This window comes from Pavona decussata, unplaced genomic scaffold, assembly GCF_977016875.1.
Source record: "Pavona decussata unplaced genomic scaffold, jaPavDecu1.1 SCAFFOLD_40, whole genome shotgun sequence".
Classification (NCBI taxonomy): Eukaryota; Metazoa; Cnidaria; class Anthozoa; order Scleractinia; family Agariciidae; genus Pavona; species Pavona decussata.
The window spans coordinates 1,394,830-1,411,340 of NW_028145462.1; the positions used below are offsets into that span (position 1 = coordinate 1,394,830).

The 16,511-nt window shown below is 38.5% G+C and overlaps 1 protein-coding gene across 1 annotated transcript; it reads left to right on the forward strand.

Moving 5' to 3' along the window:
• Window positions 1-13,318: 13,318 nt before the first annotated feature.
• Window positions 13,319-13,948, forward strand: LOC146483107 (uncharacterized). Its single transcript, XM_085106184.1, has one exon. It carries the CDS (start codon window positions 13,319-13,321, stop codon window positions 13,919-13,921), a length of 603 nt encoding a protein of 200 aa, XP_084962310.1. The 3' UTR covers window positions 13,922-13,948.
• Window positions 13,949-16,511: the final 2,563 nt, after the last annotated feature.

Sequence of the window (16,511 nt, forward strand, 5' to 3'; positions counted from 1 at the left end):
GACAATATGTACATTGAGAACCTTTCCAAGCTTGATGATCTTGTCAGACAGATTTACTTCTGAAGACTTAGGAATGCCGTGAATTTCGAGATTATGTTTTCTAGTGTATTGTTCTAAATCGTCTATTTGGCATATAGCGATGTCCAGATCGCTTTTAAGACCATCTAGATCGTCGTTTAAGTCGGCAACTTCATCTTCTGCTTTGCGAACTTCTTTCTTGAGCGAGCTCACATCTTGTTTCAGCTTGTTATTCTCCGCCTCTAATTTTTCCAGTTTATCGATGTGGAACTCTAGCGACTTCTGCAGTTCTTCGTGTTGCTTGCGAAAAGCTCTGTTCTCTTTAAGAAGCTCGTCAGTGTTCCGTTGTATGTTGTTCAGTGCGATCCAGATACTCGACAGATCGGCATGCTCGACCATGTGCTCTGTAGTCTTTGCAGTCTTATTTGGAGGAATTTCGGGCGAGCTGCTGCTACTAGGCCTTTCAAACCTCTTCCTTCCAGTGATGGGCGGACTTTCGTCGCATTCGCTTACCTTTTCAGCCATTTATTACGAAGCGGAGAGCTACACAGGACGGACTACTCAAAAACGCTGCCGTCCATCTTGGCTCTCCCCCAGGACTCCCGATGCTTTCTTGTTCTTATCAACATTGGAGTTCAAGCTATCTCGAGCTCCGCCCGCTACACTTACAATGCTAACAGTTGTATTCTATGAGCTAACAGAGCTTATTGATTAGTGTTAAGGCGTTGCTAACTAGACAGGAAACATTTTCACATATTACCGCCTGCAAATTACATTTCGAGTTCATAGTTCAGTGCCTCACAAAAGACTAAAAAGCGGGGTTCTTTCACCTGTCGCAATGTCTAACAACATTTATTTTCAACGAATCAAACGAGAAAGGAAATGATGTGTCAATTGCCAAAACAATGATTGTCAAAGGGTTTATTTATTGCCGCTTCTACCCTCAAACTGTGTCCATGTTGTAGGTTAAAATGAATCCCAGGTTAAAATGATTTCAACCTAGGTTGATTTGTATTTTCCTTTGTTTAAGATGTAAATTACCCAACTTTAACAAAGGAAAATACAAATCAACCTCGGTTGAAATCATTTTAACCTGGATTCATTTTAACCTACAACATCCATACCGTATCGCACTGTTAAAGCTTTTCTTTTGAATATGCTTAACAAGTCATGAAAGGTGTTAGCCATCAGTGATCGTGACTTGACATGATCGTTCAATTCAATCGTTTTTTACAACAGTTGTCACTTACATAACTGTAAGTGTTAACCGCAACGTTTCGACCGTTAAACTGCTGGTCTTAATTCACTGATAAGGTGGTTGTGTCGACTAGCTGTCAGTATCAATATAAGTAGTAACACCATGTTTGACATCCTTGCTTTGGATGTTAGTGATTGGAGGATTTCGATTCTCGTTGTTCGGACCGCTACATAAAGCGTCGCTATCAGACATTAACAACAAGGTTAGCCTGAGTAAACACACCTCGTTGTGCGGTGCCGCCACTGCTTTGACGTCTGTTTATTCAAACTACAGCCATGTGAAACAATCGTGAGACAAACGATCAATTTGAGCTATCATGCTTGTCATTTCGTAAGGGCGGTGGAGAAGAGCAAAGTATGCATGCGTATTTAGTAAGCGATTTTTCTGTAACTCCCTTTCAAGAGTCCTGATCATAACAGCAACTCAGTTTATTGAGTGGAAATTCGCTTTCATTCATTTTACTTTTAAGATAGCTGTCCATAGCGTTACGTGGTGGCACAAGGTACTATGCATCTCATTATCGTCAATATGTAATCAAAGATCCTTAAATCCAGACTCAACGACACCGTTTGTTGTGAGCACATGCACCGTTAGGTCCTTAAATTAAACAATACGGTTTCATAAAACGTTTAGAGAAATGATTGCCGTTTTCAGAAGAAAAGTTAATCATCTGTTTTATCAACAGTTTAAATACAAAACTGATCGCTTCTTAAAATTGACCGCCACATTAAAAAAAAACAAAAAAAAACTGGCTGATACGAATTATAACGTGATGGATCTGTTTTCGCGCAAGATTTTTTCCAACTCGCGCGCCAGCTTCTCGCCGACTCCTGAGACAAAAGAAAAGTAAAACTCCTTGGAGCTAGCTGTCTTAGAAACCACCGTAGTCTTTTTATTTTCACCGCTAGTTCCGTTTAGCTTTTTTTTGTTTAATTAAAAACTGAATAAAATAAAATGACGCCAACGCATTATTATAAATCCATTAGTGACCAACATTTTAAAGTCTCCTGACCCGTAACAAAATATTGCATCCAACTGATGAATTGTCCTTGTTCTTCAACATGAGTGAAATTTATTTGACTGCTTATTATCTGTCTTGTCCATATCTTTGGTCTGTTGGTGGCTCCTTTCATAAAGAACATGTACAGCTGCTCTGTAACGTTTTGACGCATCTATAGGTTTGGTATAGCTCCAGATAAACTATTCAACATGCATTGCGCAAATATTGTGCTGCGCTCTTGGCCTAAAATTAGAAAAATGTAAAGACAAAACAAGCAAAGTAAGTTGCTACAAAAACGCCAACATTTCTTAAGTTAAATTTCGACATCCTATGGAGACTAAATGAATATCTACTAATAACATGAAAGTTACCAGTCAATTTTAATTGAACGTATTTGTTCAACACCTTCCATGATTTCTGAGAAACATTATTGGATTCTTTAACAAAATATTTGCCGCCGGCAAAAAGCAATAGTATTCTGTGGGGGGGGGGGGGGGGGGAGAGGGGGGTCGGAACTTCCCGCCTCCCGTACCTTTGTCTCCCGCCTCCCGCCCTTTTTCGCGTTTCTCCCGTCCCCGAGTAAATTAGAAGGCTTTAAAACCCGTATTAGTCATAAAGCTGTACCAAGACGTACCATTCTCAGGTCTTTCATTATTCATTTTTTTACTATATATATTTTGAATAACGTTAACATTATTGATAGGTTTTGTACTCTGAGTTAATGAAGTTTTGACTAACATAAAGACTTTTGTTCTTGAGCCATCGTAGCTTGATCAGAAATAAAATACAAGCAGCGGTGATAAACATAATAAACTTGCGCATTTTATGTAACCTTACGTTTCATATGCTAGGTCAAGCTAAAATGCGCAAGTTTATTATATTTATCACTGCTGTTTGTATTTAATTTTTGACTAACATGTTCGTCTTGTTTGACGGTTTATCCATTCTTTTAGTGACAACAGTCTTAGTCCATCGTGCAGTGTAATAGTTGTTGCATTTCTTAATTATTCATTTGGTGAGATCATGTAATTCAAATGGGGAAGTAGGACATGGCGAGCTGGCAGCCAAACGCCCCAGTTTAGAGTTCGGTATGTCTGCCTAATTCTCGAAGCCTTATTGCGGATCCATCGCGTTTACTTAATTATAATAATTATGATCTTGATATCTTTCTTGATATCCTTACTCCCTAAAACTGCGTGAAAAAATTGCTTTTAGTTCGGGAAAAAGTAAAATGAAACTTTAGGACCTACTTTCAATCCAAGGTTTAAATCTCTGGGTTACTGGTGGTGAATTCTAAGCTCGCTGCTACTGTTCTAAGGAAAGAATTACTGCATTAAATGCAAAAAGCGTCCGAAATTAGACCGAACAAACTGTTCATCAAAAAGAAGTCTTCATCAATGTGCAGAGGAGGCTGCACTGATCTCCTTCTACTCCTAATCCTACTCCTCTTTTCTATAAAGCCGCTCCTGATTGCTTCCCATGCTATTTGGCTGCCTATTGTAATAGGAATCGATTTTGCCTTGTCCAAAACGAAAAACGGTGTCATTAAACGAGTCACTCCGCTGTCTCCACGTGCTCATTGAAACAGCATTCCGTCCGCAAATTCCCATACACCATGCAGCAAAATCTTTAGTACAGTCCGATTGACGGTCAATGGGAGCTAACTCCCAAGAAGGTCGTCCGTGCCCCAGATTTCTTACTACCGCACTGAAAAATACTAAGAACTACTAAAATGGTCTTTGATGACATTGAATCTCTGATATTAAATTTACAAGACGCGTACTTGCTTGCCTTGCTCACCTCTTTTGAGACTTCTAAAAACTTGCGCACACTCACACATGTGTACACATACCACGCTTGACATTTCATGAGCTATGACGTAACACCATGAAAAGGTTTACAATTTCACCGGAGGTAACCCTGTTTATCGCCTGAGCACGAATTTTTGTGTGCCCTTGGATATAAAATATTGTGTAAAGCCTCGGAGGACGCTAAATGGAAGACAAATAACATTGTACAACATTGTTGAGTTCTTTTTTTGATAGTATTCTAACGCATTAACAAGTAAAGAAATTCCCCGTTTTGTATTGCTCTCCCGCTTCCCGTCCTCTTAGAACTCCCGCCTCCCGCCCTTTCCTCTCCCGTCTCCCGTACCCCTCCCGCCCCCTATTCTCCCGGGCTCCCGCCCCCCTGTCCCCCCCCACTATTCTGGGAAGGATGATTTAGGCCGGAATTTCGAGGGGGAATCTCATTAACATGAGGGGGAAAGAAATTAACGACGATGACGTCATCGCCGATTGTGTTGATCTCACGAATAAAATGAGGTGGATTCTCATGAACGTGGCATTTATTATAGTAAATAAATAGAATAAATAGGTATACTTAGCGCTCACAGATAGTTAGTATTTACATGAAAAGGACGTAATAGTAATAATAGCTAGAGTTTGGTTATAACTTTCGAAACGTACACGCGCGCGCATGGCCTTGTTGACGTCTAGCGTGCCCTAGCGTGCAAAACCATATGCATATTCTTACGAAAAATTATTATTTCTTTCCATAATTCTTGTTATTTTTAGATCTTACTCGAGCGGGTGTAAAAAGAGAGCGAACCGCGAAACATTCTATCCGTTTTTACAAAATCACTTGAAGGCCTTTCATCCTGATGATGCAATTATTCTGGTTTTAGATAATGATGTCGGCATTACCGTTGACAGCGCACTGTAATAAACAAAGAAAACTAAACACTGTTTTAATTGCTTAATCCCCCACAAAGCTCAACCTGAAACGAAACGTTTTAGTCATTAGGCGGGAAAGGTGCTTAGTAAATTGAGGCGAGCCCGGAAACACACACGAAAACTATTTTTTCATTACTTCCGAGTTTTCGGGAAAATATAGAAAACATCGAATAGAACCATGACAAGACAATATTTCACCTTCACCTTAAGTGCCGTTATCCAAAACCAATTAATTACACCTTACATAAACAGTGTTTTGTATTAATCTCCCCATATTAAGTTCTGAGAAGACTCCCGAATGCAAATTCTTTAGCTAAGAAATTGTAGATCCTGGAACTTGTGACTGGCCAAACGGCTTTCGCCTTCCGTGGAGCAAAAATCTACAATAATTTATCGAGGCATATCAGAGACACGGGAAAACTTAGCGTGTTTTAAAAAGCGACTTTTTAAGAATTTTTTTAATTCTTTGGTTTTTTATTACCGTTTTTTTTCCTTTCTCTCTATATTTTCATCCAAATGTAAATAGTTTTCAATATTATTAGTATTATTATTTTAATCAGTTCATGTATGGCGGCAGAGCCCCTAAAGGGGAGCTATACAATAAAGTTTGTTATATGTATTTTATGATAATTAATTAATAAAAAAAACCCTGTAAAACCGGTGATTCCGACCATGACTGCCATAAGATAAAAATAAAACATGACATCATTGATAAACCTGTCAAACCAGTTCATAACCTGTTGGTAAGACTAAAATAAAACATGACATCATCCTATAATAAATGCCACGTTTATGAGAATCCACCTCATTACTTAGGCCTCCCACAGGGAGACCAAGTTGAAAATTGCCCTTCGTTGTTTTCTTTTTTTTCCTCATTCAGTCACAGGCCGTAAAACGCATGCGCAGGTAATCTTGTCGCTGCATGGGTTTGCAAGGGTCGGACATTTATTTAGTCGCCGATTTTCGCGTTTTCCGAAGGAAAACACAACTTTTCGAAGTGGTACATCGAAAGAAGAACTACTAAGGAATACTCAACAGTTTCGATAGCGGAAATCCGAGAAATAACGGCGAAGAAACTGTGCTTCGAATACAAATTGTTGTTTTGTCCAGGCGACGAGTTAGCGGAGCGCGGACATCTCAAATCCTTATTGAGGCCACGGACTTTCTACGAGATTTTTGAGTACTTCTGGGAATTCATCGAAAAATTACAGGTTTGATCGTGAATTTGTACTGAAATACTATTCTAATTGACCGATTCTTTATATTCTGAACAATTTTTGCGAAAATTTGAAAAACGTGCCACGCACGGGTTGATAAATTCGCTTCGAAATAAACTGGTAGTTCTTCAAATCGCCTTCGCGTCTCTCGTTTGGCATTTAGAATAATAAGCGTTTCTTTCTTAGGCGTGAACAAAGACTTTTCTGAATAAATTTTCCTTTAGGAAACCATTCTGTCTGTTTTTCTTTCTAGTTTAATTGACAAAACGTGACAACTGCGCAATCTTGCGTAAACAAACACATGCACTCGAGACGGATCAAATTTTGCCTATGTGACGCGGGACAAATTTCATCGATTAATGGGTTAAAGATACTGACAAAGAGAAATTCCCACGAAACACCAATTTCAATCAGAATTCCCTTTTTTCAAAAAACAAAAACTTTTGCGAAGGGGAGGGGGGGGGGGGGGGAGGATGAAGCCAACACAAGATATCCCTGCCCGCTTTGCTAATTCCTGTTGGCCAGATAGATGCAAATTTAGACCAGGAATATACATTGCTTACAATATACTTGCTTGTACTATGCTTGAGCTGTAAAACAATCGACAAATGACAGCTGAGATTTTATCACGTCAACTTCTGGCGTTTACAACTGGATATGCCAGGAAAGAAGCCCAAGTTCACGCACATACGCGTCTTGTTTTATTCATGAGATCAAGACAAGGTAAGAAAAGGAAGGGCATGGGTTCTACTACAACTTCCTTGTACAAGATCCGTTAATTGTAACGGTTAAAATATTATCCATTAAAATACGACATCTTGCTAGAATGTGTCCTAGCGTGGTATTCAGTTGGTTAAGGTGGGGGTACACCTGAAAGCTGTTTTCACGCCGCTTTAAATCGGTCAAATGAAAATATCTTGTTCGCATTTCTTAGCAATACAAAAACCCTCCATTCATTACACAAATCAATGATTTGGGGTTTTTTATGAATTTTTGGGTGATTTTTAGGTATATTTGGAAGGAAATAATTTTTCTTGAAGGATTGGTAAAATTAAAAGAAATAAGAAATGTTGAAGATTTAGTGAGGTTTTTAAAATTAGAATTTGTAGTTAATAACTAATAGACGGATACCAAGTTTGTCTACTAGCAACCTGGGGTGCTCTTGCGTGAGTATCAACTGTCTGTTAGTGTTCCAAAAATCATTTTTTTCTTCTATCCATTCTTAAAACCTCTTCAAATTTCACTCAAATTCAGGTAGAGCCCCACCTAAAAAACACGTCTGTGAAGGACGTATCCATAAAAGGGGCACTGGTTCTTTCATCGCTTTCATTACGTGTTCTGTTCAGAAAATCCTCGAATGACACAGGCACCCTTGCCCACACTGATCGCTTCCTCTCTTTCTCTGGAATCTATTTGCAATAAAAGATGCAATGGTCTTCGTTTAAAGGACAACGCCCTTCTCGATGGACTGAAAATAGCAGATGAATCTCGATGAGAACTCATCAAAAATCACCGTTTAGTTTTAAACACAATCTGAAAGGGCTTTAATAAGGCCCAGTTCACACTTGGACGTTTAAAACGTTTCTAACCAAATTTTCAGTTCTGTGTTTAGGCCTTCCATCCGTCGCGTAGCGATGAAAACGGAAAGGCATCCTTAAGTCACATGTTTGAAAAAAAAAAAACAATAATAAATAAAATAACGGTATGCCAATTAAGTGATTGTTTCTAGTGAAATGTTATCGATCTTGACAGGCATTTAATATAAATATGTGAATTTCAGCGTTTTTCAAAAGATTATCACTTGTTTCATGCACGTTTGCCCACCATCAAAATTGAGTCAACGTACATGGGGCTCATTTCCACTCTCTTGTTTAGATTTATGATGGCTACATTCAGAACGGCAACCGTTAAAAAATAATACGAGCAGTACGAATTAACAACCACTTTGTAAAATCCCGCTAGGCCAGGTGAACATGAGTGGACGAGAAAACCGGTTAAACCAGTATTCATATTTGTACCTAGGCCATATGAATGTACTGAAAAACTGTCATACCCAGCCTTCTATCTTGTTAATGCCCAAATGTAGGTCGTCTGAGATCTGGGTACTACTTAGGTGTTGCGTAAACAGAGTAAACAATCAATGCTTGGAAAGTTTCTTTTATTTTCTTTCTTTTATTTAAATGTAAATATATTCGTTATGTATGTCGAGAGACAAGGTGCATTTTTAGACACCCTTGTAGTTAAATATATATTTTTTACTTTTAATCTTTGAATTGAACATATTTACAGTTCCTTGCATACGTTCGTTGTTTACATGTAATTATTTACAGTAAAGAGATGAAATTGTTTCCATATTTTTCACCCCATATGAAAACAGTATATATTTTTTTTATTTCGCAACTGAACTTTGTTTCGAAATGGTACAGAAACTGTACTGTAACAAAGGACTATTAAATATTTCCTCCAATTTCACATGTTTATCTTTGGGGCAGGCCTCTGGGGAGTATTTTTTTAGTTGATACAATTACTTGAGGCGACAAAGTTTCGGCACGCCCCTCGAACACGAGACAGTGAGAAGCTGTTACAGTCTCCCTATTTTTCCCGCCGCCTCCCAACTCCGCTACCCTCCCCTCGGTAATTTAGACACTCTCCCCAGATCGCGCTCGCTTTTACAAACCAAGATGGCGACAGGCCAGTCTCGGTAGGTTGAGGGTAAGCACTTGTTTCCATATCTCCAATTGCCCTCCCTCTCTTCAAGTTTTCATACACGAAGTATATATTACACTAGAACGCTGAATTTTTTGGCTAGATATACCAACCCTCCATATAAATGCTAACCCTAACCCTAACCCTAAGCTAAATTAAGCTAACCGGAGTGCTATTTAGGCTAATTTTTTAGGCTAACCGGAGTGCTATTTATGCTAACCTGAGTTTACTTCATGTAATGTTAAGGAAATGTCCAAGGGCAGTTTGAGGTATGGAAACAACACCTAACGGAGTATTCGGTCGATTTGTTCGCCCGTTACAGCGCGGCGGCTAGTTTTTAACTACTGTAAACGCGGAGAAAGCAGCAGGCAGAGGAATAAGGTAATGCATTAACTGTTAAAGCTCTTTTGACCGGCATCACCTCGTGTATTTCTCTCAGGAAACACATTGACAAGGAGATCGTAGAATTTGCAAAGAACAATCCTGAAGTTATGCACCTATCAATGTCAAGCCCGAGGGGGGGAGGGGGGGTGTCGAGCAGGGGTGGGGATTTTGACATTTTCTTAAAAATGATTTAAATTCTCCACCCCAGGGACAACATAATTGACCCAAAAAAATTGGGTAGGGGTGTGCAGCCCCCTTCCCAAAACCCTTACCCTATTTATGACCAAAATCCGCGATTTTTCCTACCCTATTTATGACCTGACCAAAAATTTGATACCCTATTTATGACCTGATAGGGTCTGGTCAACTTCAGTTCAAAACTCCCCTGGAGCCCAGCGCTTGACCGGAGCGCGTCACAAGCCGTTGCAGCACGTATACAGTTGCTGTAAACATCATGGTGAAGAAGTAGCTTCTTCTTAAAAAAAAAAAAAAACGAATTCCAGACTAGAGTGCAAAAATCGATACCCTATTTATTACCAAAATGGCTAAAATTGATACCCTATTTATGACCAAAGCAGCTGAAAAACCATATCCTTTAGCGCAACACATACCTATATAGCCCATATAAGGGAGTAGCCCCGCCCCCCCAGGCTCAACCCACATATGACACTGAGTCTGGGAATCGAACCTGGGCCATATGTATGCTGTGAGGCGAGTGCTTTCACCACTGCGCCATCCCTCCTCCCCCTCGGTAGTACAGATGTCTCACCCTAGTGGTCTGCTGAGTACACTTGATTGTAAAAACGTTGTCACTTAAGGTGGCCGAACACAGTTTGCGCGCGCTTTACAGATTCTGTCAGTGATGCTATTAAGCGCACGCTAGGGTTGTGGTACGCAAATACAGCGGTCGATAAAGTGATCCCTCAATTTCACATGAAATGGATAAATAACTAAGTTTCTCGTTTCTGTTTTTTTTTCTTTTCTTTCCGAGCAAAAAAGTCATTCACCAAGGCCTTTTGCATGCTTTTCATCTTTGCCATGAAACCCAATTAAAGCCACGCATGTGCATTTGACCAAAAAAATGTGACTGGTTGTTTTCGTGGAAATGAACTGTTTTCTAAGGAACCGCTCATTAGAATTTCGATGCATTTGGCATGAAAATAGTTCCCTAAAAGCGTAACTCGCCTACAAAGAGAAACCTTAATCTAACAGAGAGTATCTTCACAAAACATTAAAATGCAAAATCAATATTTACAGGAGACCTCTCTGTTAAAATTACATGAAAGTAGTGCAACTGTGTCAGTGTTTTTTGAGTTTTTCTGGATCCAAAAAATGGAAAAAATCTAATGAGTACATTTTCTAAAAATAAAGGAAACCTACTATTTATGGACGTTTAATAGTTCGCTGCGTTGCCATGGAAACGGTACTTAGCTCAACAAGACGTACGAAAATGCATTCCTTCTTAGTTAGTCTTACCCCATACCAATTTTGGGCGTCCAGAAGTACATAGTTTCCAAATAACGTCTTCTAACACCTGTACACTAAAAAACTGTATTCGGCCACGTTAAAAGGTATAAACCGTGAAGGATAAGACCCAACAACTTTCTAGGAAGTGTTTGACCTATCAGCTTATATATCTTCATGTTGTTAGAAAATAAAAGTATGTGCAGTTTTTAGGGCTTAAAATTCACATATTGTTCACAGACAAAGAAAAAGACACAAAATATGCACATGCCAATTAAATTATCCTATAATTTCACCAGATTGCATTGTTTACAATAATATTGAAAGTTTGCACAGGACAACTTTTTTCAACTGAGTGTAAACACAACAAAAATGCATATGAAATCAAGTGTGGTTGTGTTTTGTACTTATCTTAGTCATGCTGATCAATTGGTGTAGAATAAAAACCATTAAGACTGATGGAGACCACTTGACTTTTGCTTATGTCATACCAAGAGGTGAAGATATGGAAGTGAAATACTTGAAATACATAAATTTGAACTGGGGATGAAAGAATGCTGCATAAAGTGGAAGTGTTATGCAAATTTGCTGTCATTTCAAAACCCAAAAATGTTTGTCTGTCAGCAGAAACAAAGAAATAATTGTCAAGTTTGTTATAAATAATTTTTATCACCCCAGTGCAATAAAACTGTGGATTAGTGCCTCTGGCCAGAGACAGAGTAGGCCCAGCCTCCTCCTCAGGCGCTTCGTTTCGCAGTTTAGTCAAAGGCGAGCGTGAAACGCGAGCGACTGGTGACGAAGCGCGAGGGACCACGTGCACAGAGAGAGAGAGAGACGTCTGGGAACGAGGCAGGAGTACGCCCATACTTCCCATTTAAGATGCAGACACTACTACAATGGCTTGCAGTGTAAGTGCATCACTTCCAATTTTTTTTGTATTTATCTACTTTTGTAATTTAGTGAATGGCAACAGTAAAATAGTAGAAGTGAAGAACAAAACTCCAGAGGAGATTGAAGAATGGGTAGAAAGACTAAGGCATGAATCGGGAGTAAAAGTACAAAGGATAAGACAATTTTGGCACACAGAGAATCCTTCTATACAAGGAACATGGACACCATTCCTAAAAAAACCACCATCACTGAGACGGTCAACTGTCAATGGAGCTACGGCACAAAGACAATCAAGCAGTTGACTCTGTGTGAATGTAGTTAACATTGCTGACATGGGCGAGAAATAACCAAGTTTGGTCTTGTTCAACAAGGTGATTTTGGCACCTTTTTGCCTCCTCCACCCAAAACTCTTTTCCACTTATTACCTTGTAAAAAGCCAATGTTTTGAGAGGGTTGTTCAAGTTGGGAAAGACGTTATATGCAGTCCAATGGGCCATTTCCGAGTGGCTCAATGAACCTCATTATGGAAGTGAGGCTAAGGGCAAAACTTCTCATATAAAAATTAGTTTTGTTTCCATGTGAATGTAAAATAATTTCTTATAAAAACGGTGTATCAAGTGTCACTTTCTTAATGCCAGGTTCAAAGCAACTCGACAATGTCCTACCAGTATTTGTATAAAGCTGTACCTTTAAAGAAACCACAGTGTCAACATGCATTTGGTGAATTTGTTGAGTCATGAAGACAGTCTTTATGTAGTGATCATTTTCTTTATTCTCCTGAGCTATATGCTTGATTAAGTAGAGATATTGTTGTGATAAATAAGGTGCTAATCATTATTAAGATGTTTAAAAAGGTTTTAACGCCCCTGCCAGACTAATCCCTCTAAAGATGTCCCTGCAAGGGCAAGTAATTCATGGTAAGGTACCATATAGTCACCCTCCCTTACCCTACCATGAATTGCATGCCCCTGCAAGAAATAAAATCCCTCTGGCTTTTAAAGGGTGGAGGGGTGAATTTACTTAAACATCTGAATAAAGCGTAATTTAAGTAAAGAAACAATAGGCCATTTCCGAGATGCTTTGAACCTCATAATTTTTGAAAGCGAGGCTAAGTGCAAAGTTTTTGTTAATTGAAAATTAGTTTTCATTCATATGCAAGCAAAACTTATTTTCATATGAAAAGTTTTGCACCTAGCCTCGCGTTCATAGTGAGGTTCACAGCAACTCAGAAATGGTTTATAGAGTGTTTTCACATGACGTCACGGCGGCCATGTTGGTGTCCCAAATCAAAGAAATGGCGGCCATGTTGGTGTCCCAAACAAAACCTCTGGGAATTGAACTCTGTTTTTATGCAAATGCTTTCTTTTGTTTCAGTAAACCAATATGGCCAGTAGTCACGTGAATGAAAACACTCTATTGAATTCTTATATTTTTGAAGTTTTTTTTTAATGTTATTACTTTCAGCATATTATGGTCCATCAGTGATTGTGTGAACCTTTAAAGTGTATTGACAAAAAAAATATTACTTGCTTCATCAAATCTACAAGTTAAAGTAACTGGAATACAGCACGAGAACCTAAACCTGAAGGAAGAAATCTCCCAATTTAAGGCGGCCTTTCAATCGCAGAAACGGGATTTGGAGAAGATGAAATCTACACTTGAAGCTTCCATGAATGCAAATCTAGCGCTTAAAAAAGAACTTGATGCCACGAACAAAAAGCTGAAAGATGAAATCGAAGAGTCGAAACGATTAAGCGAAGAACTGGATGACCTAGAACAATATACAAGAAAAAACTCGCTTGAAATTCATGGAGTTCCTGCGAATGCCTATACCAGCACCGAAGAGGTATTTTTAAAGCTAGGAGAAGCCTTACATGTGCCGATTAAAGCGGAGGACATCGAGATTTCACACAAGCTAAAGGCTCGTAACTCTCCAATAATCGCTAAATTCGTCAGCCACAAGGTGAAATCTAATTTATACAGAGAGCGTGTTAAGTTAAAGAATCTGAAAGTATCTGATCTCTTTCCAACAACGAGTTACGCCTCCTCAATCGGCGGAGAGAATCGCCTTTTTCTAAATGAAAATCTTACAGCATATCGTCGAAGTATTGTAAAGAGAGCTAATGATATGAGAAAGGAGGGACTATTACTTAGTGTGTGGACTATGGACGGAAAGGTATTTGTAAAAACGTCACCCTCAGGAGCACCGGTAAGAATTTACTGTGTAGAAGACTTAGATAATCTTTGAGTTTTATGGAGGGAAGATCTTGCTATAAGGACGCAAAGGGACACTCCTAATTAGAATTGAGTATCTTTTTCTTTCTTTTTTTTTTTTTTTTCTACTTGTTTGTTTTCCTAAGGTCTTTGGTCGTAAATCGAAATTTTTTTATTATTATTATTATTATTATTATTATTATTATTATTATTATTATTATTCATTGCTGCAGCTTTGGTATTTATGAATCCGATTTAGCATGAAAAAATGCAAATGTTTGTCGCTCAATGTTCGTGGTCTTAGGGACCCAACAAAGAGAAGGAGCATATTCTCTTATTTAAAAGATCAAGGAGCCTCTTTCAATTTTTTACAAGAAACCTATTCAGAGGTTAACGATGAATCTGTTTGGAAAAATGAATGGGGAGGGCAAATTGTTTTTTCTCATGGGAGCCGTCATAGCAAAGGAGTGTGCATTTTGATTAACCCATCAGTGAATACAAAAATAGAGTTTTCTTTTTCTGACACCCATGGTAGAATAGCCTTAATTACAGTGAGCTTCACATGTTTTAGGCTGTCATTGTGTAACATCTATGCCCCAAACAATCCAAACGAGCAATTGCAATTTATACAAGAGCTTAATAATTGTTTGATCGACAAATCAGAACTTACAACGCTAATTATAGGGGGAGACTGGAACTGTACCTTGACAAAAAAAGACAAAAAAGGTGGATTGGCATGGAAAGCTACGAACTTTAGAAATGCAATTTTAATAACAATGGATATGTTTGATCTCATTGATATTCAAAGGGAACGATACCCCAACACAAACAAATTTTCTTATACATCAAAAGCTTTGAATGTAAAATCAAGGATTGATTTCTTTTTAGTATCGAAAGAGCTGAAAAAGTATGTTAAAACAGTAGATATCCAGGCTTCAATCGCTCCAGATCACAAAACAGTCTACATGTCACTAGATCTGCCAAAAAACACCTCGAGGGGGCCGGGGTTTTGGAAATTTAATAACACACTGCTGGACGACAAGGAATATGTTGAAAACATACGGAAGATATACCCGAAGTTAAGAGAGAAACTTAAAAACGTGGAAGACAAACGGTTATTCTGGGAACTGTTAAAAATGGAGATCAGATCGGTCACCATTGCGTTCACAAAAGGAAAGTGTAAATTAATAAATAAGCGAGAATCTGAAGTAACGAAACTATTAGATGATTTAGACGTGAAAATTTGCCAAAGCAATGACCTACAAAACATAGATAGCGAATTAAAAATATATGAGGACTTAAAAAAGGAACTCCAAACGATATACGAAAACAAAGGTAAAGCGGCAATGTTTCGGTCCAAATGCCGGTGGTTAGAAAAAGGAGAACGTCCGACTTCTTATTTCTTCAATCTGGAGAAAACAAATTATAACAAGAAGACAATCTCCGAGCTTGAATTGGAAAACGGAGAATTTATATACAACGACAAAGAGATTTTGTCGGCAATAGAAGATTTCTACAGAGACCTTTTCACATCAAAGATATCGGGAGCGCAGTCCGAGTTCGATCAGTTCACTCAAAATTTAACGACACCTCAATTACTGAATGATGAACGAGATGAACTGGAAGGAATGCTAACATTTGAAGAATGTAAAGATACATTAAAGTCCTTTAACAACGGAAAATCGCCTGGTGAAGATGGATTTACAGTCGAATTTTACAGATGCTTTTTTGATATCCTAGGAAACGATCTGGTGGATTCTTTGAACACTGCTCATGAGAAAGGTCAATTATCCATTTCCCAGCGTAGAGGTGTGATAACCTTAATTCCAAAAGAGGAGGAATCCTTGGCAAATCTTAAAAATTGGAGACCAATCACCCTCTTAAATGTGGATTGTAAAGTAGGAGCAAAGGCTATAGCTAAGAGAATTGAACCTTTATTACCTAAGTTGATACACTCGGACCAAACAGGGTTTGTAAAAGGTCGATACATCGGAGAGAATATAAGACTTATTAGTGATTTAATGGAACAAACAAAAAGGGATCAAACTACAGGGATTCTCCTTTCATTAGACTTTCGCAAAGCCTTTGATACTTTAGAATGGTCACTGATACAACATGCTCTCAGGATTTATAACTTTGGGACAAACTTAAGGAGGTTGGTAGAGGTCTTCTACAAAGACATTGAAAGCGCAATCCTAAACAATGGTTTCGCTACTAACTGGATTAAACCCTCCGTGGGTGTGAGGCAAGGCTGCCCTTTATCTCCTTTTCTCTTTATTCTGACGGCAGAACTAATGTCCAACAAAATTAGGCAGTCTGACAATGTAAAAGGCATCAACCTCTGTAATCACGAAGTTAAATTGAGCCAGTTTGCAGACGACACTAATCTTTTCTGTGCAGACGTGGGTTCGGTTGAGGAGGCATTGATTATTTTAGGAGAATTTGGGAAAATATCTGGCTTACGTTTAAACATTGAAAAAACAAAGGCTATGTGGTTAGGCAAGTGGGCTAATAATCGTAATAAACCATTAAGTCTTAAGTGGGTTCATTGCCCGACCAGATTCCTTGGAATATATTTATCGTATGATTCTAAAGGTAATGATAAACTAAATTTTAAAATTAAA